At 42.2% G+C, this 23,683-nt stretch overlaps 1 protein-coding gene across 1 annotated transcript; it reads right to left on the minus strand.

The window, feature by feature from the left end:
- Positions 1-994: 994 nt before the first annotated feature.
- map1b (microtubule-associated protein 1B) lies at positions 995-18,294 on the minus strand (the record flags this gene model as incomplete). Its single annotated transcript, XM_084571870.1, has 7 exons — positions 995-1,150; positions 1,340-1,578; positions 1,682-6,845; positions 7,089-7,229; positions 7,933-8,015; positions 16,035-16,136; positions 18,111-18,294. The coding sequence occupies 7 exons, from the start codon at positions 18,292-18,294 to the stop codon at positions 995-997; spliced, it is 6,069 nt and encodes a 2,022-aa protein (XP_084427996.1).
- Positions 18,295-23,683: the final 5,389 nt, after the last annotated feature.

Consider the following 23,683-nt stretch of genomic DNA (forward strand, 5'->3'; position numbering starts at 1 on the left):
CCCCTCCGCTTGCTGATTACATAAAAAACAGGCATAAGAAATAAGATCAGCTATTCTCTTCTGGAAACAACTTAAAATCTGTAAATAAAACAGACAATCTCAAATAAAAGGCAATCTTCTGAAAAGAATTTTTTTTTCTTTTTACAGGACATTGTGAAGCAACTCCCTTGTTGCACAGTTTCAAACGCCGTCTGGACAATCAAGCACAACAATTTAACATGATAAATTAGTACTCAGCAGCAACATAACCAGGCCAAAAAATATATATATTAAATAATAAATAAATAAATTAAACAAAATAAAATAAATACAGCCAAATTAAAAACACGCAGTTTCATCGTGATAAATAAGAAGTCAACCATCATATTAATCAGTGTTGAGTGTCCTTTCAAGTTCATTTATATTTACCATCATTCAACTCTCACACCGTTAAACAGTCATTTTTTCGGGATCGACCTTTGTCACTTAGAGTTGCCCGTCTAATCTTAGGCTAGTCGTGCCAGTTCTAATACATTCATTTTGATCCCTCCCTAAGGCAATAACTGAAAAAGTGTTGTTTTATCCTTTGGTGTGGATAACAGCCATTATTTCAGAACATACCAGTTACAGTGAAGTTTTGTTCCCATTAATTAAAAGCACGTATTTTGATCTGGGGATGCAGAAGAAACGCAATGCATCATTATGTGAACTATACTTGAATTGGAATAATTGGACAGTCGTGGCTAGACTGGTTTAGTTGTTTCTGATCTCCCACCAATTCAGTGCATTTATATCTTAAATGTAAGGATTTCAGGGATTATTTTATGTAGAAACCCCTGTCCTCCTCATGAACCCCCTCAAAGCTATTTTGTGTGTCTTAATCCTCACCGCAGATCCCCATTTCGTTCTTAAGTATACGTTTTGAAATGTCTTCTTGTGATTTATGCTACATGGATTGGTTTTCTTCCTTAAAACAATGATCTCTCCAACTCTCCTGATCCCTTGCGGAACAGGTCTACATCTCGATCTTACAAGCTGGGAAGGACTCGTCCTGCATGACGACAGTGCTGCTGCTGGCCAGGACCATGATGTTCAGCTCCTGCTGCTTGTCGTGAGTCTCCTGGTACCACTCCCTCATCACGTCTGTGTCGTGGGTTGGAATCAGAGTGACCTGTGACCAGACAAAGAGAAGGATCATCCTTACGAAACTAAATCTGGTGCTATTTCTTTCTTCTTCCACCCCTTCCTCCAGCCACCCAATGTGCTGATCAAGAGTATTAAATACCAAATGCTGGTTAAGTCTGTTTAATTGTTTACATCTTTAACAAATAAAATGGTTATAACAATACTTAAAACTTACTTGCGCATTGTTTCCCCACTGGGCCTTTCCTTCCAGCAAAGCGTCAAGAACAGCCCGACTGGGTTCCTGAGCTGTCTGGTCATTGCCACTGACCACATAGTAAGAGGACCTCACACGCTTAAAGAACTCAGCGTCCACATTTTTGGCACTGCAGTGATTGGGGATGTAAACCAAATCCATGTACATGGGAGGACAGGCGGGCAGAGATGCTCCACCAGATGCCTTTCCACTGCCTGTACCTGCAAAGACAGACCTTTCTATCAAATAATCTCCCAACAATATGAGAAAATAATGTGCAGTCTCGAAAAGACATAATGACAGTTATGACTAAAAAGTACTCACCTGCTGTGGCACTTTTTACACCTCTAGATGCAGAGGTATTAGTTGCATTTTTGGCATCTTTCCCTTCTCCAACACCCTTCTTAGGAGAGGCAGTCTTTGAGTCTTTCACTTTTGACAGACCACTCTTCCTAGCTGGTGAAGATGTCTTTTTAGTGAGCTTTTTCTTGCCAGTCTTTTCTCCTCCATCTGTATTAGCATTGTGGAGGTTTTCTTCAGCCTTCAGAGCTTCTGGGTCCACCATGCAGACATCGTGATGGCCTGAAGATGGAGCAGAGTCCCTGAGTGCCACCGGAGGAGGATCAGCATGCCTGTAGGTCAGGGTTCTGTCAGTAGGTAGGGTCTCAGAGTCATCTTCAGAGTCAATGTTTGCATCTGCTGTAATGGAGGGGCATTCTTCTGTCCCTGGTGGAACATCTGAATCGGTCTGGGAGGGGACAGATTCACTAATGGATGTGGGTGGGGTCTCGTCACATTGCTTGGCGGACAGTTTTCCTCCTGGTGGTGGGGGCCCTCCTCCTGATTTGGCCAGAGGCTTCTCCTCAGGCAAAGCATTCCCTTCACTGATAAAGTACTCCAATACGTTTGGGTTGATGAAAGATGGGGATAGTTCAGTCTTGGGGTGACGGTATTCGCATGAAGTGACCAGGCAGAGGTCGACATCTGTCTTAGATGGAGCACAGGGGCTCCTCTTACTTGTGTCTGGATCCCTGGAGCCACAGGCAGAATTATAATCAGAGGAGAGAGGTAGATATGATGGGGAAGGAATTTTTGGACTCACAGGGGATTTTTTCTCAAGAGTAGCATCCTCACATTTAAAAGGATTAGTCTCTTTTGCCGGGGAAATTGTCTCATCTTTTGAAAGGGCAAAAGAAGAGCATGGGGAAGTAGCCTTTGGAGGTGAAGGTGACTTGTCGTATGTCTGCTGCATCTCGGAATGAGCTATGTCCTCCACAGATGGTGAAACTGGACTGGTGCTGTCTTTAGCCGGGGAACCTGCAAGAACAGGTGAAGCCTCACTGGAATGGGGAGAATGGGTAAGAGAGGATGCCTTTGGTGTGACTGGAGACTTATCTGTTTGCACAATGACAGCATGTGACATATCTGCCATTTGGCAAGGCGTTGTAACAGAGGGAGTGGACTGAGACGCATCTGATGGGGTTGCAGAAGCAGGACGGACCAAATCGCTCTCTTCGAAAAGCAATGCGTTTTCCACTGTAGATTTAGGCTCTCCAGATGCTCTTACATCCACTCCATCTGAAGGGCTGTAGTCGACCTCAGTCGGGCCGTTCTCCGTAGCACGGGAGCTGCTGCCCACGGATAGGTGCTCTGGAGATTGCTTGCTAAAGTCCAAAGCTAAGGAATGGTCAGGGGACTCCTGGCCAAACTCTATTGACATGGTAGAGTGCTCTGGGGATTTGGAGTCTTGCATCTGTGACCTGCTTTTTGCCTTTGGTGAGATGTCTGGGGAAATAGACATAGGCCTCGGGCTGTCTTCCTTAGATGGAGATCCCTCAGCCTCGTGGAAGGTGGTTGGGGTTTGAACCACAGAGACGGACAAAGAGTCGTCTACTTCAGTTGAGTGAGGAGAGCCCACCTCAGCATGAAGGGAAGGCGAGTCAGTGGTTGGTTCTGGCAAGGAACTGGTGGCAAGGGAGGCTGTAGATGCTGAAGCTAAATGTGAAAATGTGTCTTCTGCTACAACTTCCTCCAAGGGAGTTTCAGACTTGTCTGATGTGGTGCCTTCTGAAATAGACATTTTACTCTCTTCTTTGAAAGCTGTGAAAGGATTGGTGTCTAAATCCTGTTTTGTCAATGGTGCTGAGGACAAGACAGAGGGGCTGCTTTCTCCAATTGTCTTAGGTTCTACATCAAAGTGTGACTTTTCCTTATTTGTCGCTGAATCTGACTCAGGTGAAGGTGGGCTCTTTGGAGAGGACTCCGCCCTCTCTATCGGGGAAGGACTTTCCGGCTCTGGCTCATCAGGCTCTGGGGTATGTCTGCTGGAGGAATCTTCTTTATCACTTGTGACCTCTACAATTACTGGACCCGGTTCTGATGCTGGCGGTACGATTCCCACTTTTTCGTCCACTGGTGACTGATAATAAGGTGTGTGACCAGAAGACTGAGGCGAATTAGCTCCTTCCATTGTCTTGTCATCTGGGCTGATGGAATCTGCTGGTGCTCTGGTACTCCCTGCCAGTGTGGTGGACAGCTCTATTGGAGCAGCAAACAGTGATGGAGCAGCAAATGTATCCTTGCGATCCACTGAGGGAGAACGTACAAGGGGTGATGTTGTGGATAGTGAACTGAGTCTCGCTGAGTCAGCGTCAAACTTGTTAGATGGCTCTTGAGCAGTGGCAAACTCATCAGGTTTCCCTGCCGAGGAAAACTCCTTACAGAATTTATCCTCTTCCAGTGATGAAGGTGGAGATATTGTAGAAGCAGAATGGGTGTAGTCCTGGCCCTCTGTGGCGTCACTCTGAGAGTGATCTGACCCTGGCATATCCTGAAGTGGAGAGAGCTTCTTTCTGTCAAACTCTCCAAATGCTAATGTCTCAAACCTACCAACATCCTGTGGTGGAGATTCAGTCTCATCATTGGTGGCTTCGTCGCTCATAATGTCCCTCGGAGTCAACATCTCATCCATAGGAGTAGGCAAGCTAGAGATTTCCATGGTAGACTGAGTGTGGCCAGATGTGACAGTGAAATCCTCTGGGGGTTCATCTCTGTTCTCATCGTCGGAGGCTGTTGAGCTCTCAAAGCCAACTGGAAGCATTTCATCGTGGATAGATGCCGCTGGAGAAACTGGCGAGGACACTTTGGGTGATGCTGATGCAAACAGATTCTGTTTATCTGATTCTTTCTGAATTACAGGCTCTTCCTCTATGTTTTTATTAGTCACATCATCATTGTCCTCAACTCTTTTTTCTTGCTTCATTTCCTCTTCTTTGGATTGGTGGGCATCTATGCAGGGAGATGACATATTCTTATCCAATTCCACTGCCTGAGGTTCATAAACTTCTTCTGTCTCAGCTTTCTCTTCATAGTCTCCTCCCTCAGATGTCTCCTCCATTACAGTGCCCTCGTCTTCAAACTTCTCAGATACACTGCCATTGAGTTTTCCCTTGAGAACTTGTTCGTCTGGAGTCTCACCATTATCTCCTTCTGCCTCTGTTGTCGTTATACCCTCGTCCACAGACTCTAATGCCTCCGGAGACTCTTTGGTCTGTAAAATTTCTTCATGGTGGACCACCACAGCCTCTTTTTCCTCAGTTTGTTGCACAGTTGCATCATCCTCCACCAACTCTTCAGCTTTGAGCTCCTCAAAGTCCTTTGTGAGATCTTCTGGTGTGGACATCAGAGATCTTTCTGCTTCTGGATCCTCTGCAACAGCAGCAGCACTAACTGCCAGTTTGCTACTATCCACCTTTGTCTCCTTCTTTGTCACCTTTGGCTTTCCTTTCTCTTTTAACTTTGATGGAACTCCTGTGTCTTTCTTTGAAGTGTCATCTTTTTTAAGGGGCTTTGGTTTTAGATTTTTTTCTTCGCCGGCAGTGGATGTCTTTTTTGTGTCTTTAGTGGGCCTTTTGATGTCTTTCTTCTGCTCTTTCTTTTCTTCTTTCTTCTCCTTCATGGGTGAATCTCTTCTGATATCCCTTTTTATAACTTTCTTTACCTTTTCTTCTTTTTTAACTTCTTGTTTGGGGGTATCATCTTTTTTCGCGACTTCTTTTTTAACCTCCTTTTTCTTTTCCACAGATGCCTTGGCTTCCTTTTTAACCACCTTTTCCTTTTCAACCTTGGGTTTTATTTCAGACTTCTTCTTTTCAGGCGTTTCATTTTGGGCTGTTTGTTCCGGTTTTGCTTTTGATTCTTTCTCAGGTGCCTTTGCCTTTTCCTTTTTCAGTGGGACTTTTTTCTCCACCTTCTGTGTTTTTTCTTGAGCTGAATCTGCATCTGTCTTTGCCTTTTCAGGCATTTCCTCCTTTGAGTCCTTCCTGAGGTTTTTGCTTGGTGATGGCTTTGGGGTAGACTTCAGGCTCTCTTTGCTGTCGGTTCTGTGTTTCATCTTAGCTTGCTTTAGCGTTGGTGTTGACGGCATATTAGAAGATATCACTTTCTGTGTGACAACTGGCTGCTTCAGGAACTCCAGGTGCTTTAGCTTTTCTAAACCATCAAAGATGTGATGTTGGGTGGCATTTCCAGGAAAGAGAACACGCACAACCTTATCTGAGAGATTTGCAGGGTGCCACACAATGAGTGAAGAGATAGATGTCAAGTAAGAGAGAGGAAACTCAGATTCCTTTCCGTTTGGAAGTAGAATGGAAGTGGTGTCTTTTTCACTACCTGTCCACTGCTTCATAAAGTGCTGCATCTCCTTGCCGTTCTTTGATGGGTTGAGGACATACATCTCAAGCTTCCCGACACCCATTTTCTGGAAAAGAATGATTGGCTCTATAGCGTTTCCTACAGGCCTTAGCAAAGGCTCGATTCTCAAATTTAGCTTTGTGAGGAACTGCTGAGTGACTGCTGCCTCTTCAACGTTCCTGCGCACTCTGTAATTAGGTTCAGGGTTTTCCAGGTTCTCAGGAAGGTTCACAAACACAACACCAATATCTGGAGAAATCATGTTCTTCACCCAGTCACTGTTAGCTGTCGAGCCCTGTGACTGTTCCTCCTCAAGCTCTGCAATTTTCCTCTGCAGCATGCTATTGATGCCTGGCAGATTGTCGTCGCCAATGTGGGTCAGGAGGATGGAGTCCACCCGGTCTAGGTGTCTCACCAGCTTCCAGAAGCATGACTTCCTGTCCGAACCACCGTTAATGAGCATGTTGAAGCCGTTGACAGCAAAGAGAGCGGAGTCACCGTGGCCACCGGGGAAAATGTAGCAGCATGGTTTGGAGAGCTTCAGGAACCCACCTGAGTTTGGTGGTTCTAACATGTCGAAAGGAGACGGGATCTCTACTGACTCCGATAAATACTCTGTGAATTCTGAGAGGCCCTCCATTTCAGGGAGGATGAGAGTGGAGTTTAGTTTCATGTTAATGAAGTCCTGCAGGTTGTGTTTGTCCAAGTTGGAGTTTTTCCAGTCGCCTTGTTCAGGACAGGAGAGTGTAAGGTTGGCTTTGTTTGCAGGGTGAATGGTGCTGAGCAATTCACCAATCTGGCCAAGAGGAAAGATTAAGTGGCTATTAATATTTAACATGCTGGAGTCAACAATTAAATTAATGCAATGTAGATTAAATATGTGTCAGCATTTTAATACTCAGTTTTCATGTTCTGAGACCGTGTAACGACCTTAAACCATAAAAAAAGTAAGGTTTGTCCGTGAACGTGTACACTTAATGCTGAATATGACATTTGGAGAATTTAATCATTGCAAGAAAACCTCCTCCTTCTGCCTCACCTCTTGGTCAGTGAATATGTCTATGAAGTTGAAGAAAGAGAAAGATCCAGATTGAAGAATCAGCTCCCCTGTGTTTTCAGAGCATTGCCCGGAGAGGACCAAAAGTTTGTGTCTGGCAGTGTCTGAGATCATCAAACGGACCTGAAAATTTAAAGTAGAAAACAACCTTTGTCTTCATCAGTGATTTGAATAATTACACGACATACAAGAAAAGCACTTATGCGACATTAAAGAAACAAGTACTTATTCACAGAAAAGCAAGAAACGGTAAACAGGGAAATACAAAACCTTCCTGCAGCAGCAATCAACTTAATGATTGCATGTGAAAGATGACCAATTTCTTTTGACTCAGATCCATTAGCTAATTAGCTGACTAATTCTCCTGCTGTCCACTCTCTTCAAGTTTACTTTCATCCCTCTTTTTCTCCCTGCCTCTTTTTTGCCTTTATGCTGGTCTTCAGCCACATCAGCTGCTCTGGGCGGCAGGCCAGGCCAATCCTGCTGTGCTGTGAGATATTATTAATGCACAGTTGAGCTGCAGACATGGCTAGAGGGTGTGGAGGCAACACTGAAAAGGAGCAGTGACACAAGAAAAATCGCGTGTCATCTATGCACCTGACCCTCCCATCGCTTTCTTCCCAGAAAGAAGCCGCAAAAGCTGTACTGGTAAAAGAAAACGCAAAAAGGCTTCTCTTGTTACTTAAACAGGAAATGAAGCAGAATTTTGTTGCTGTTGTTGTTGTTAATGGATCTGTGAAACGTCCTCTTGATATGAGGACAGAAATAATAAAGCGGAGGTCATAATAATACGACGGATTATCACTGACAAATAAATGAATTTTACCTCAGTACTGACTGCATCATCTGAAGGGTTGATAAGCACCACCGTCTCCAGGATATTACTTTTGTGGTGAAGAATTCTCTGCCCTGCGTATAAAAGGAACACATCAGCAGATAGAAAGAAATAATTTCATCATACCAAGAAATACAGCTTTTTTCCTTTTTTTATTATTCTACGCCTGCATGTTATTATGTTATGGTGCAGCTAAAGACTACTAAATTCCCAGTAATTGTGCACAATAGAGCTGGATGGATTCATCAATGTGGATCAACAGATAATAAAAAATGCATAACGCATTAGCTTCAGTTTTTCAGTAATGAGGATTTGCTGTGTTATCCTGTTTTATGTGATATAATTCTTTGTTGCAGCGCTTATCAAAATGTGCTTGAATACAATTCTCTATGGCACTATTATACATACTGGACTACTTCAGATGATGAATAATTGCTTTTAGTCAGTCTGTGCTATAATTTGCATGAAAAACGCAATGAAAGGTCTTCTAAGTGAAACTAACAGGAGTACAGGGGCAAAAAATCATCTGGTTAAATGTCTCCTTCTAATCCAAAAAGACAAAACAACATATAGTCCTGTCTCTTTTTAGACTTGTGACTAATATTTCCACTATTATTTGTCCTTGTCTACATTATAATGAGATAAAACGATAATTACAAAGCCCCAATCAATCTCCGCTCCTCTGGTTGTAGTGAGGGGCAGCACTCAGCAAATTTATCAGCCAATTCGTCAAACACGGATGATGTGGCAGCTGCAATATGGCTGTGTAAATGTTAATGGTCTCTACAGGGTAAAGCTCTTCATCATTAAGATGGATGAAATCTCTGGAGACTAAAAGTACAACGCGGCCCCGAATCCCACTCCTTGACATTGAAACCTATTAAATTCCTCCTCCATCATCCCGCGTTGTAAGACACATCCTCTGGCTCTTCACCATTTTGCTCTGCATTTTGGGAAATGATAGTCCAGTTTTTACTAGATTAGAGATTTCCTGTGCACTCAAATGAATGAGTATTATGTGACTGGCTCAGGACAAAACAATCGAATTAATCAAACAGTAAATTAAATCTGCAACGACTGATTGTTTTGTTGATTAGGTTTTGATTCTGGATAGGTCTATATACAGAGCTTTTTAACATTAAACCGCAGTCAGATGATCATTTTAAATTCTAAAATATCAACTATATCAGTTTTAAAATAGTGATGCTGGAAGATATATTACTTTAAGCATTGTTAGAAAACAAAACAACCATGGATATTACTTTTATAAATATGCATGCTTTACAATAAGGTTAGAGAAAATTGTCAAAAACTAATAAACTTGGACTCAGACCCAAATAACAGGGTTGCAGACAGGATATATATATGAGTTTATATGAGAATACAATGTTGTTACAGAACCACAAAAATATACATCAAATATTCGTCACAAGTCATCAATATAAGTGTTTAAACACGGGGCAATATGACTCAGGTAAAGCCTCCACAGCTGGATGTGCATGTCATTTAGAACTGATTCGAATCCATTTAGTGAGACCAAGTGATTCCAAGCAGAGGGAGCTGCATACTTAAACAGCCTCATTCCCAGTTCGGTAACGACTTCAGGGACAGACAACAGGGACACGTACCGGAAGCAAAGACAAATATCTTAGTGGATCTTTGTCGAGATTGAATTAGACCAGGAGTAGCCTTATGAATCACAGTGTACTAATGGGTAAGGTATAGACCCGTCAGACCCGGATATAGGAGCAATGGTGAGCTGAGGCTATAAAATCTGCAATAAACCTCCGTGATTGACATTACCCAGCGTGTCTAAGAGTTGTAAAGAGGCGTCCGTGTAAATAACATCTAAGTAATCTAGCTCAGGCATAGATGTGGTGTCAACAAGTCTTCTTTGGGCCTCCAGCTTAAAACGTCTGCAACATTATCTAGTTTACTTATTGCCAATTAAGCTCTCATAAAGTAAAAAATGTCCAACGCAATTACATCAAATTGACCACGATGCTTTCTCATGGATAGTTTTGTTTAGCCAATACAGTCATGACAAAAATCATTACTTGCCTAAGACCCACTAATCTTTTAGTCTCTGCACAACGGGGACTAAAAATAGTTTCGGCTGCTGCCTGTTTTCCGATTGCACTCCCAAGACACAGAGCTGTCTCCCAGGAGACGGACGGCGGGGTGTGACAGGCTCATAATCAATCACTGTAGGTTTTGGATGATTGATTATGATAATGATTTTGATCCCAGTATGTTTGGGTGGGGTGGTTCTTCTGCCCCAGCTGAGGAGACATGAACACGGCATCATTATTCACCCACAGCACGCCCAGTTCCACTCAATCAACCCCTCTATCTCTCTTTGTTTCTCCTCCTTGTTATCCTATTTATTTTTAAAAGCATGAATCAATAAATTCCCACTCAGCTTATTGTAAAAGGCGGGTCATGAATTGTTAATTTAGAACAATATCCTCCAGATAAAAAAGAAAGAAGAAATGCTGCATTGACTGAATAAGACAATAATTTTGTCTGCGTGAGGTCAGCGAGGTGTTGCTTGGAGCTTTAAATTCAGCAGCCTGGTGCTGAAGGCAGAAGAGCGTGCCTCGTCTCCAGAGACGTGACACCGCAGCAGCTATCTGCCCGGGCCGGTTCCTCCATACATATTTCATATATCATCGTGGAACACCCAGCCATTAACGCCATCTCTTCCTCCCCAGAGGGCTGTCACTCCACATATGAAGGAACTCTTGCATTCTCCCGCGGCTGTGGATCGTGCACAGTATATACCCATTAACTTCTAATAATGCGGGGGGGTTCAGAGAAGGAGGAAATAACGAGGTTTTGCTATTTCCAAAGGCGCTTGTCGACCCTTTAGCGGTTTCAATACTGCACTATACTGTTTGTTTTATGTAGTTAGGTGTCTGGAGGGGAAGATATTTCAAGTATGACTTTAATTTTGAGCTCTCGTATAAATTCAGCATTGTAGCAGATGCTAAGAAGGGCTGTGCTTTCAAATCTAGCTCTGTGGGATTTTCAGTATCTCGATGTATATAAAATAAAAGTTAAATCTAATCTGTAAAATTCAGGTAAAGTGAAGGTAAATTGGCTTTGTTTACTTCAGGTTCAAAGAACTGAAATCTGACTCTAGCAGACATTTGAAGGACAAGACAAGTCACTGCAAAATATAAGACGACATTACATGGACGCAAATAACCACAATAGTCCAGTGAGAACAAAAACGCCTCAAGTAAGTTTTAATGGACTGGCCCAATCAGACTGAGTGGTTGCACACTTGCACCCAGTGTGGCCAGGTATACGATAATTGTCGTATTTTTACGATAGCGCCAGGGCCTATACGACATTCATTCATTTTCATCGCTTTTCTTCTGGGGGATCATGGGGGGAGCAGTTTATAATCACCAATGAACCTAACCACCATGTCTTTGGACAATGGAAGGAAGCCAGAGTACCCGGAGAGAACCCACGCAGACACAGGGAGAACATGCAAACTCCACACAGAAAGGCCCCAGATGGAATCAAACCCAGAACCTTCTTGCTGTGAGGCATCAGTGCTAACCATCTGACTTCCATTTGACAAGTCTCTCTGTGTTTATTCCTTAGATTATTGCAGTTCCATGCTTGGATTTTAAAAGCACTGTATTAGTGTGTGATTTTTTTCAACTTGTTTTAATACGTACGATGGTTTGGGATAAAACACTATAATTTTAAAGCGACAGAGAGAGTTAAAGCATGTTAGATACTCCGCTAGAAGCGAGATATTTCTTCTTTTCCCATCTGGAAAGTTGTTTTAGTGCGTACGATGGTTTGGGAAAAAATACTATAATTTTAAAGCGACAGTGCAATATTTCTTCTTTACCCATGTGGGAACAGTGCTTGCCCTGCCAATGCAAGGCCAGCGGGAGTGCAGAAGGACGTTAAAGACTGTTACATACTCCGCTAGAAGCGAGATATTTCTTCTTTTCCCATCTGGCAACTTGTTTTAGTGCGTACGATGGTTTGGGATAAAATACTATAATTTTAAAGCGACGGTACGATATTTCTTCTTTTCCCATCTGGCAACACTGCTTGCGCTGCCAATGCAAGGCCAGCGGGACGTTAAAGGCTGTTACATACTCCACGAGAAGCGAGAAGTTTGTTCTCGCAGACCTCGTTTGAGAATTCTCGCAGCTTGTTCTTGACACATCAACCGGGCAGAACTTTTTTACTTTTTTTTGGAAGAGGGCGTGGTTAAAACTGGCATGTAAACACAGACTGTACATATGATTGGATTATAGATCATGTCCATGTAAAGAGTTACGTTAGAATCTCTAATCAACATGATTTTTGTCCATGTAAACGTAGCCGGTGTCATAATACTTGCTTTTCAGAGTAAAATTTTACGCATGCATGTACAGCAGTTATACATGTGAACACGTATTTATTAATTTGCCGTAATGAGTAATGCATTTCTAATCTGATCATTGCTCTTTTATGAGTTTTCACATTCCTTGAGAAGTGACTGTCCTGTTTATTTCTCCAGCTCCTTGTGGAAAGTTGGTTCCTTTGTGCATTTTACTGGCAGCTTGATATTTTCATGATAGCAGGTACAAGACTGACACAAATCTCTCCCTCAGTCGACTGCTCCAAAGAGAGATTCAATCTGAAGAGGCAGTGTCATCTCAAACTGATGACCAGAACTCCTCTTGGAGCAATCAAGAAAATGCTTTTCAGTGGTCTGTGAAATGAGAAGGCGATCAATCCCCGGAGTCTATTTTCTATCCTGCTCATTTTACCGTACACAGGCCACGTCTGTAACTGCTAATGTAATAAAACAAGAAAGCTTCTTGTTTTTCTTTGTCTCTCTTCGATGGTCATGCCCCGCCCGCCGGCCTTCTTTACGTGATGAGACGGAGAACACAGAAGTTGTCGCAATGCTAAAGAATACATCAAAGGTAGAGACTGTCACAGCCACCGTCGCCCTGCGCCTGAGTTCACTCATCAAAAAATGACAGCATCAGAGCTTGCTTGACCCTGACAATTACCTTGATCGATATAAAAATCCTTAACGCCCAGCGTGGTTATGTGTCAGCGGGGGGGCGAGGTAATGTGACATGCACCGCCGAGCATTCTCCTCCGGGCTGAATAGAAAGTGCAAGACTGGTATAGCCTGCCTGCCACAGACTGAACCAGACGGGAACATCAATGCGGATGGCACCGCACCAAAAATAGATCAGTGGAACAACTAGATCCTGCCTCCTTCCTTTTGCTTTTAAAAAAAAAGCCTTTGCATGCATTTTTTTTTGGAATTGTATCTCCTCAGGTGAATCCCCTGATTGTGTCAGCATCCTTCGTTGCTTCTTCTCTTCCATATATAACCTTTCAGCAGGATGGATGAACTCCCCGGGGGATAATTCTCACTTGTTCCTGCGTCCTCACTCAACTGGGTTAAAGGAGACCAGCATATGCAACACGTCTGGACATGGAGCTAATGGCACAGCCACTGCTATTGAACTGTCTGACTCACAGAACACTCAATCACCTGTCCCACGGTATTGACGCCTATCAGTCCAAGCTCATCTAAGCTCCTTTAGAGAATATTTAGGATTCATCCAAATGACAACCTTGAAGGAAAAATACTTTTTTCTATCACAGTTCTTCCAGCTGGGAATATGAGTGGATACGTGGCATAACTGATGCATAACTGTTCAATCAGTACGCTGATTTATAGCTACAGAACCGACCAGTCAGGAGCTACCGTTTGCGAGAAACAAAAATTGTGACAAATGTTGACGGCAACTTCAAACTCATTAATGAACGTCAACACGGTTTTTAATTATTATTGATCTCAAACTGCTGTGTTGACTTCAACAATCTCCTAAGCAAAGGTCCTTTAATGGATTTGTGGTTCAGAGCTTGCTTTTTAGGCTTCGGTGTTGTCTTCACCAGAGGAAAAGTGCTGGAAAATCTATACGTAAGCAGGGGTATAATATATCCATCAGAGACAGACAGGGGGTCTCCTGTTTAGTTCTCGTCTTCACCTCTTTCCCACTGCAGTGTGGGGTCCAGGCAGGCTTCTTGTGCACAAATACAATGTGATGGATGTCCTCTATCAAGCAGACGGATAATTAAATTAAATTGCCCTCCTGCGCCTGATACCATTTACAAACCCTGATCCCTAAACAATGAACTGACCATGAGACAGAGGTAAACCTGAAAAACATAAAAAAAAAATTTGTATTTCTTTTATTCTTCTTTATTACAGCCAATAGTTCAAAGATAATTCTGCTTTTATGTTGGAATATAGTGATCTATGATTTTACTTTGTATTTATTTTCTAGGTATCTATGATCAGCGTTGGTTGATTACAACGGGAGAGCTGTAATTTTCGTGTTTTTTATGGATGAATAAATTCTAAGCTTTGATCGTTTGAATCAAACAAGTGTCTTGCGATAGAGAACAAAGCTATTATTTTTTTTGCACCGCGCTGCAAACATGTTCATTTCTGCTGTTAAGTTTGTCACGTTAGCATCGAGGTCTACGGGGATTGACTCGCTTTTGGCGCGAGCCTCAAGTGGCCATTCGGGGAACTGCAATTTGTCATACTCTCCTGGAGGTCACCGTCTGCTCTGTGCATAAAATTGTCTTCGTCAAGGTAGCTGATGTGTTACTTCCCTTGTGAAAGACATAAAAAAAAAACCAAGGCATAACATATAAGAGACTATAATAACTCAAATTTTACTGCTAAAGTATCACTGTCTCTTAAAATCTCTTCTTTATTTTACTACCTTTCTGTTTGCGAGGCTTCTCTCATTTATCACTCCGATCCGTCTTCAGCCTGTTGTTTCCAACTGTATTTTTTCCTCCTTCTAGTTCATCCTCCCCCCTGCCTCCCCCCATTGCTCCCTTGTTTGCTTGTCCCTCCTCCTTTTTTCTTTTCTTTTTGGAGCAAATCCCCTCACCCTCTCAGTTCCCCTCCCTTCTTTATTGTCAGGGGCAGACACTAGCCACTGGGGATCCTACACAGCTAATTACTCCCGAATCAACTGCGCATCTAGTTGCAAGGCAACCGCACACCAGAGGAAGAAAAGGGAGATAAAAATGGAGGACGGGAGCGCTGTAAAAACAAGCCGAGATGAAAGGAAGTGTGACACTGAGAGTCCCTTTGGATGCCGTTATTGATCAGTCATCCCGTTTTATCTCCCCACAACCTTCGGTCCCACGTAGCCAATTCTGGGACTTGATTCTGAATATAAATGCACTTAAAAAATATCGTTTTCAGCAGTGTTTGCAGTCTGGATTGGTCTATTATAAGTTCAACCGCATATGAATTCCTGCTGATCAGCCAAGCAGAGGCTTTAAACTGCTGCTGCTGCTGACCGTCAAGACCATATACTGGCACGCCACACATCCCGCCACACTGGATCTGTTCCATCTTGATGGAGCCGCTCCTTCACCTTGCAAACGATACCTACATATAAAAGTGCCACGCAACAAAATGCAGAGAGGGCGTATCCCGGGACCAGTAATAAAACCTGCGTGCTTAGTGTACTGCAAGGAATATTTATAGCTGACTGATGCGACAGAGTCCACCGCTGAGAAATGCATGGGTAGAATGTACTGTACTTTGCCATAATAAATATATAACTAATATACGAATGAATATCACACTTATTCTTAATTTTAGTGCCATAACACGCCTTGTTTCAAGATACATTCATTTCTAGAACATTTTTAAACCCTTAAATCCAAGAAAAAGTTATTTAGACTGCACAGTAAAATAGTAAAGTATCATTAATCTTAAGAAAATGCTTTTTTTTTTTTAAAAAAAACTGTAAAAGGGGCAATTCTACGTAAAAGTAGTTTTAGTTTTAATATTTGAAGTATGTTGTTTGGCTAGTAACATCAAGGTACCTTTACTGAAAACATTGTTTGCAAGAGTATTTTAATATTGTAGTATTTATACTACTTTTTATAGTACTATATACTGTATAGTATTTTACATGGCGTTCCGTCGTTAGAAAAGTGCATGCTTTTATTTTTGAGTACGACCCAGTGGAAGCTGTCAGGGACCTTTTTTAATGTTACTTCCAGTTTACCTCTGACGTCCGCAGAGAAACGAGCCGAGTGTCTGGACACGAACAGCTTGAGCTCCTGGTCCAGGTTGCAGTCAATAAGGTTGGTGTCCCATGAGCGGATACCTGCAACACAAACCAAAAGCAGACACACACACGCACACACACACACACACACACACACACAAAATGAATAAGACATTTGTTTTTAAAAATACCCAAGGAGAAGGAAAGACGCCAGCGAAGAAAAACCATATGCTATCTCTGCTGCCTGAAAAATGAATCAGTGCACTCAGCTGTCATTAAACGGGGCTTGGCACAGGTCTCGCAAATTGGAAAAGTCTCACCACCAACCGCGCGGCTATTACGCCGATCCTCTGCCTCCAGTTCATTGGAAAATCTTGGAGTGTCCAAGTTGATTTGGCAAGAGAACAGAAATCTATAATAGGAAATATCTATAGCCCCATTTCTTTTTTTTTTTCTTTTTTTCTCTTTTGCCATGGGCCACATGCGGTGTCGGCCTCCGCTGTGCTGACTCATGGTGGTATCCTGCCATAATTATGCACAGTCAGGGCCTGATGGAGGCCTCTGTATACAAATAGGTGCTTCGAAAGGTGAAATTAAGTGTAAATTTCGCAACATTTTTTACATAAAAGTTTATTTCACTCGTTGTATGGGAGAAACTTAAAAGTTCTGACTGCTGTAACAGGAAATATGGTGCTAAGACACAATCTATGGCACTGAGACGAGACCATTTATTATTTAAATTGGGGAGAAAAATGTAAAAATGTGTCTAGATTTTTTCTCCCAAGGTCAAGTATGAACATTAAGTCTAAAGACTTCTTGTTAATGACACAGTACGCAATAAATATTAATTTAAAGAGAAAAACAGTGATCTGAGACTCCAACAGATTTTGACTCAGTTTGATATCATCCTAAAACCAGAAGAAAACTTCTACCTAATTATTGTTTTCTTTATTTAGCAGCGTAGTTAACTAATAACAATAAACCTCATCTAATCTGTGCTTTTTTGTGATTGGAGCAAAGTGCAGGAACAATATAAAAGTCCACATTTCCTTTTTTTTAAGAGCTTTCCTTTCTGTCTGTGTGTGACCACAACTCGATTTCACACCCACGCAGTTGTTGCTGCGCCATGTTCTCCTCCTCTCCCCTCTCACACAAACAGCGCACTGTGCCCAGGCGTTCAGGCCTCTACAGCAGCTGTAGCATTTCTAAAAACGCCCTGCTCAGGATGAAGATAGGCCCTTGTGGCTTTCCGTAGGGACCGCAGTGCGGACAGAGCCACGCCCACAAGCCGGTGCGGGATGAGAGAGCTGGATGCGGGATAATGATGATGGAGAAAATGTCCCAATAGGATGAATTAACGTACTAGCTGTTCAGTAATGAATGCAGTCTCACAAACACATTCGGATGGGCAGACAAGCTTTGCTACACAACACAAACCAAAGAGAGAGAGAGAGAGAGAGAGAGAGAGCAGCTTTAAAGCCGCCGTTGTCTCTGAACTGTGGACTCTGAAACAAAAGCCTGACGCACCTGAATAAAACCGAGCGCTGCGGGAGAAAACACGCACAGAAACGCGATACGCTGCGTTATTGACGCGCAGTGCAAATTTCCTGCTGAATCACTGCTGTCAGCTTTGTTAAGAGATCCTGGCCCACGTGTGTGGATGGAAACAACAACTGGGCCTCTTGATATTAATGTGACAGGGGGTAAAAAAAGAGGAATCAAACTGGTATAAAACACATCGGGTGGTTGCAAGGCGAGGAAAAGCACCTGTGGGTTGTGAGACGCGGGGCTATTTGTGACTATTTACCGACTGCTTGCGGTGAGATTACTGGGAGGGGCTGCACATTAGGACTACGATTAGCATCATGTGAAATAGTTACCCGATAAATAAGGATCAGATGGTGTCATTTACTCGTTAATGCGCATAATCCGCGTAATCGCACTGCGCGTAAAGTCAGATCCTGCGATGGCTACTGAAAACGCAGCGAGACGAAACTCCCTGCCCGAGTTGTACAGAAGGCGTCAAGTTCAGCTCTCGGTGGCCTCCACCCACCTCACAAAATCCCGTCTTACCTTTCTCAATGTCCGCAATGGCACACTTCAAGTGATCCTCTGATACGATCTCCCCGATAACCACCAGCAGGTAAAATTTGCTGTCATTGAAGTGGTGCGAGGGGCTGGAGGACGTCGGGGATGCCCCGGTGTTGCTTTGGCCGCCCAAAGTCTCCATTTCTGCGGATTCTACCAGAGTGGCCATCCTCTATCCTCTGTCTGTGTGTAGCTGTCTCTCCAGTGCGCGTTTAGGATCCCAGCAGCAGCAGAAGCAGCAGCAGTAGTAGCAGCCTCCACCCCCTTTATTCGCTGCAGAGTGCCGGAGTGGTCTCCAGACATACAAGTGGAGGCTCGATAGGAGTGGCCCTAGCTTTTTATACCAGCAGACACTGTGTCATTTTCGGTAACCGGGGAGAGAAGAGGGCGCCGGCGTTGTTTTATTTTTTTTTCGCACACTCACTCCACAGCTGATGTCATCCGTAACGAATCAAACGCCTCCGGAAGTCAGTGAGATTTGATGCTTTTCACTCTACATTTTCACCAGTTGTCACCCGTGTATAAATACTGTATTGGCAAAGTGTTAAGCAATTGTCAACTTTAACATTTGCTCAACCAAAGAAACAAACAAACTTGATTTTAGATTAATTTAAGCTCTGATCAGGAAAGGCTTCGTGGATAAATCAATGACTCAAACACAAACAACTGGTGAGGATTGAAAATCACTGAAAATAAGATTTTCTTTGTGGATTTTTAAAGCAAATCTGGTGCTGTCCGCCAACTCGGATGGGAGAATTTGAAAGATATGCTCATGGATCTGGTTGCATTATTAGAAAATTAATGTCCCCACCGTTTTTTTTTTTTACACTCGCAGGAGGCAATAAAATCAGAATATTGAGTTGTCTGTGGCTTCAGTTTTGGCTACTGCTTTTAAACCAATCTCTTAAACTCAAAGTGCTCTAGAAAAAATAAGTGCTTTGCATGTTTCTACCCTGTATGCGAAGATCCTTAGTCATCCAGGTGGGGGTACATCCGACAGAAAGCTAAAACAGAGGCAACGTGATATCTTTTGAGGACATTTCACGATATGATAAAAGATACGATACGATACAAGATGATACGATGCGATACAATAAAAGATACAATACGATACAATACAATAAGATAAAAGATACGATAAAAGATACGATATGATACGATACAAGATACGATACGATATGATACGATAAAAGATACGATACAATATGATACGATACGATGTGATGCAAGATGTATGATACAATACAATACAATGCAATGTGATATGCTAAAAGATAAGATAAAATCAAATCAGATCAGAAAATAAAATCAGAATATTGAGTTGTCTATGGCTTCAGTTTTGGCTACTGCTTTTAAACCAATCTCTTAAACTCAAAAAGCTCTAGAAAAAAATCGGTGCTTTGCGTGTTTCTACCCTGTATGAGAAGATCCTTAGTCATCCAGGCCGGGGTACATCCGACACAAAGCTAAAAGGGAGGCAACGTGACATTTTTTGAGGACATTTCACTCCTTATCCAAGTAGATTATACTGTATACTGTCAGTACCACATGTGCTAAAAACTTTAAATACCTTTTGAATACGTAGACACACACAGATTCTCCCAGCATTGCCACTAGACTAAACCATTTACAGTTTATCGTAGCCTCTGTGGAGTAATATGTAAGCTCAAACACACTGAAGAATATGAATGAAATGTTTTGGCATCCCACCCCAAAAGCATCCGTCACGTGGATCTGGGCACGGTAGCCATCTTTGACCTCCCCTTTGAGACGTTCAACTGGAGAAAACTTTGATCGTGAAAAGCTTCTGTCTAAAAAAAGAACCAGTCTTCATATGAAAGAAACATCAGATCAGACGGAGGGCTAAAGACGGACGACTACAAATGAATAGCAAATGAAAAGAGTGGAGATCACAGGATACAAGCCAGTCGAGTTTCATTAGCAGGAAACTCCCTGCGCATGTTGATGTTAAATGCAGTTGGCAACGAATAATAAGGCATTCTGTCTTTTGTTTGGTTTTACTGCAGAAACGTTGCCCTCTGTAAAAGACGACGGATTTCAGAACTATAGTCGAGTTCTAGTGTAGGCACAAAAGGATGCGCGAAAGGACACACACAAATCCTGACTTTGGCCCTTGATTCACCTCTGGCAAGCCTCATTGATGTGATTCAGTGTAGATGGGGGTCACTGCAGGTGTGTTATTGACTTAAGCATGCTATCGGAACAGGAGTCCACCCAGCAGCTCTTGGATGTGAATATTTCAGGGCCTTTGTGGCCCGGTGGGCTGGGTTTGGTCATATTCTCCTCAAGCCATGGGAGGTCATATCAAACATTCATTATACACAGCTGGGAAAGAAGGGAGGCATTAAAAATACAACAGGGTGTCACTGAAAGTCTCCCAGATACAGACAGGGATGAAATAGATGTCTGTGTGTGTGTGTGTTGGGTGGGGTGGGGGCTGTTTCTGGATGGCGGTATGATGGACAGGGCTGGGGGTGGTTTTTGCATTTGTGTCAGTGTGCAGAAGGGCAATCTAAAGATGAACATGGGAGGATTTTAATAATTCAGAAACCTTAAATTCTTAAGGGTGCTGACAAAACATCACACCCTGTGATGCCCCGGGGTTACTTCTAAAGAAAAAAAAATAACAAAAGAAATGAGATGCACAGTGTGATGCATTCACTAGGCCTGGAAACCAAAGAAATAAAAAGATGTGCACAATAAAGAAATATCTCTCATGTAGCGGATTGTATACCTGATCAGAACTGAAGTCCATGACATTTTGAATAACCTTGCAGTTTTTAACTCAGTCTGAGCTGCCTCTTTCAGCTGACCAATGCTGCAGCATTGTTAAATATGTGTTTAAGAGCTGGACGGAGCAGAATTCTCAGCAGATCGATGAATGAAAATCATTTCATTAGCCACCACTGTTAATTATTACAATCGAGCTAAATAAACAAGTATCAGAGTCATGCTGCCATGTTACCTTCAGCCTTTGAAACTACTTTTTTTTTTTTTCCCAAAATAAGCATTCCTTTCCCCTTGCCTTTGCAATTTTCTTTCTTACAGCTTTCCATCGGTATTTTGCAGCAAGATGTTGTTAATATTCTTACGGTTTTGCTGGTTATCTTATTAAACTCTTAATCCCATGAGAGTAACAGCGCTGCCAAATAGAACTTCTTTTGCTTTGTTGGTTGAATCCTTTCTGTTTGTACCTCTTAGTTTTGGGGCTCCACGACTGAGACTTAGAAAAAAATAAATCACATTGAAAGCCAAGCTGTTCTGGTTTTGTAATATGATACGATAAAAGTTATGATAAAAGATACAATACGATACAATACGATAAAAGATACGTTACGTTACGTTATGATACGATACACGATACGATAAAAGATACGATATGATACAAGATGATACGATGCAATACAATAAAAGATACAATACGATACAATACAATAAGATAAAAGATACGATACGATATGATACAAGATACGACACGATACGATACAAGATACGATACAATATGATACAACATGATACGATACGATACGATGCGATGTGATAAGGTACGATAAAAGATATACGATACAATACAATACAATGCGATGTGATATGATATGCTAAAAGATAAGATGCAACAATACAAGACAAGATCCAATGCGATCCCACAGTGGGGAAATTTGCCATGTTACAGCAGCACATGTTTAAGGACAGTGCACAAGTCAAGGAAAAGGTAAAACATTAAATAAATACAAAAACAGTAAATGTAAATAGAACAGTAGTTATATGTTTGTGGTCCTTGAATATATATCATACATCATTATCGTTAAAATATCATCCATGCTTTTTATATTGCCAGTAAGTGAGAAACACATAACCCTAAATCAGAATAATTAAGAAATGATAACATATATGTATATGGATTTTTTTGTTTTGTTTAAGGTTTATGGTTTTGTATTTTCATGTTTTCTTGGCACGTGGACAGCCATCTGCCCTGACTTGGCGTGGGGCCACAGTTAAGACTTTAAGTAGGAGTGGGTTTGCGGGCAGAATCCCACTGGCTTCTCCCGTGCAGAGTTGGCACATAATGTTCACAAAGAAACAAGATCATTACTACGACACTGTAAGTGCCTTTTTACTGTTACAAGCTCAAATTCCTATGAAATCATTAACATAGCAGGAAAAGCACCGGTTTAACGGAAAACATTGTACTTATTTGTCCTCGCATGTCATGTAAGTAACCAGCAGACAACACAAAGACCCCAGCGTGTGACACAGCCAACAGGCGCCATGTGTTTGACAAGAACAAAACTGCTCACCTTGAGAAAGGTCAGCAGCCGGTGTGTCTCTTCATATCACAGAAATCATACGGGTGTTTGGTTAAATCTCAGGAACAAATTCATTCATTATTTGGTGTTTTATTTGTAACTGTATGCTACGTTGTGGAGGGGAAATACCGCACAACATTGTAACACAACACTAACCTTTCCAACTCCGAACAAGCAAAATTCAGCAACAAATATAGTAGGATCAAATCAACCAGAGTGTGCACATCTCTGTGAAAACAAGAAAATGAAGTACTAGCTAGTGTTCGATGGTAGGAGCTGCATTAATAATAAATGCTGGTCTTCCAGTAAGGACAAAATCTTTATCTTGGAGACGGACACACAGGTTCATAGACTGCGCTCCATCACTGAGGAGTCCCCTGCTCTGCCCTGCTCTCGCTCTCTCTCTCTCTGGCATTTCCGTGGGCCAGTCGGCACCCCGCTGAGCTGACAAACCCAATGTGTCACTCCAGCGCGACTGTACGAGAGTGTCTGAACATGCAGTTGGCTAATAAACAGGAACAGACCGGAGAGATGATGGGGAGTTCAATCAATGAAGTTCATAAGAGCAGTTTTTGACGTCTAGTTATGATACCCTGTATAGTAGCTGCACACACTGTGTTCATTATATCGGAAATATCGGTTTACCTTTCATTATTTCCTGGTGCTATTATGAACAAAATCTAATGATTTAATAATGCCAAGCAGAAAATAATCCAGTTGACCTGTTTTTTTTTTTGTTTGTTTGTTTCTTTTTTTTTCCTGCACAGACAAAGACAAGCGAACTGTGTGGACAGACGTGGTGTGTCTGCATGTGTGTGTGTGTGCTGAACCCGCTGAACCCTGTTGTGTGTGTGCTGGATGACTGCTGTGCAGAGAACATGGCTGCCTAATTTCTAGACCGCCTAACTGATAAGCATGAGTAATAAAGTGAAATATCTATATAATAAGCATGGAGAGTTCAGACTTTTATGCTTCCCATGCATTATGTCACTTTAGTGATCCCTTCACTTATTCTCAAGTGCATTAAAATGCTAATGAATGAGACACATTCATTGTACTCAGCACAAGTATTGTGCAGACGTTCAAGTTAATACTGTTTATACTGTTTCATTTTCACCCCAACCTCAGCTTCACTTTGTGTTGAGTCTAAGGCAGCTAATGCTAGCATGCTAACAATAATACATGATAAACATTTGACAGGCTAAACCTCCGCGCGTGTTAGCACTTAGC

This window comes from Chelon labrosus (assembly GCF_963514085.1).
Source record: "Chelon labrosus genome assembly, chromosome: 22".
NCBI classification, from domain to species: domain Eukaryota; kingdom Metazoa; phylum Chordata; class Actinopteri; order Mugiliformes; family Mugilidae; genus Chelon; species Chelon labrosus.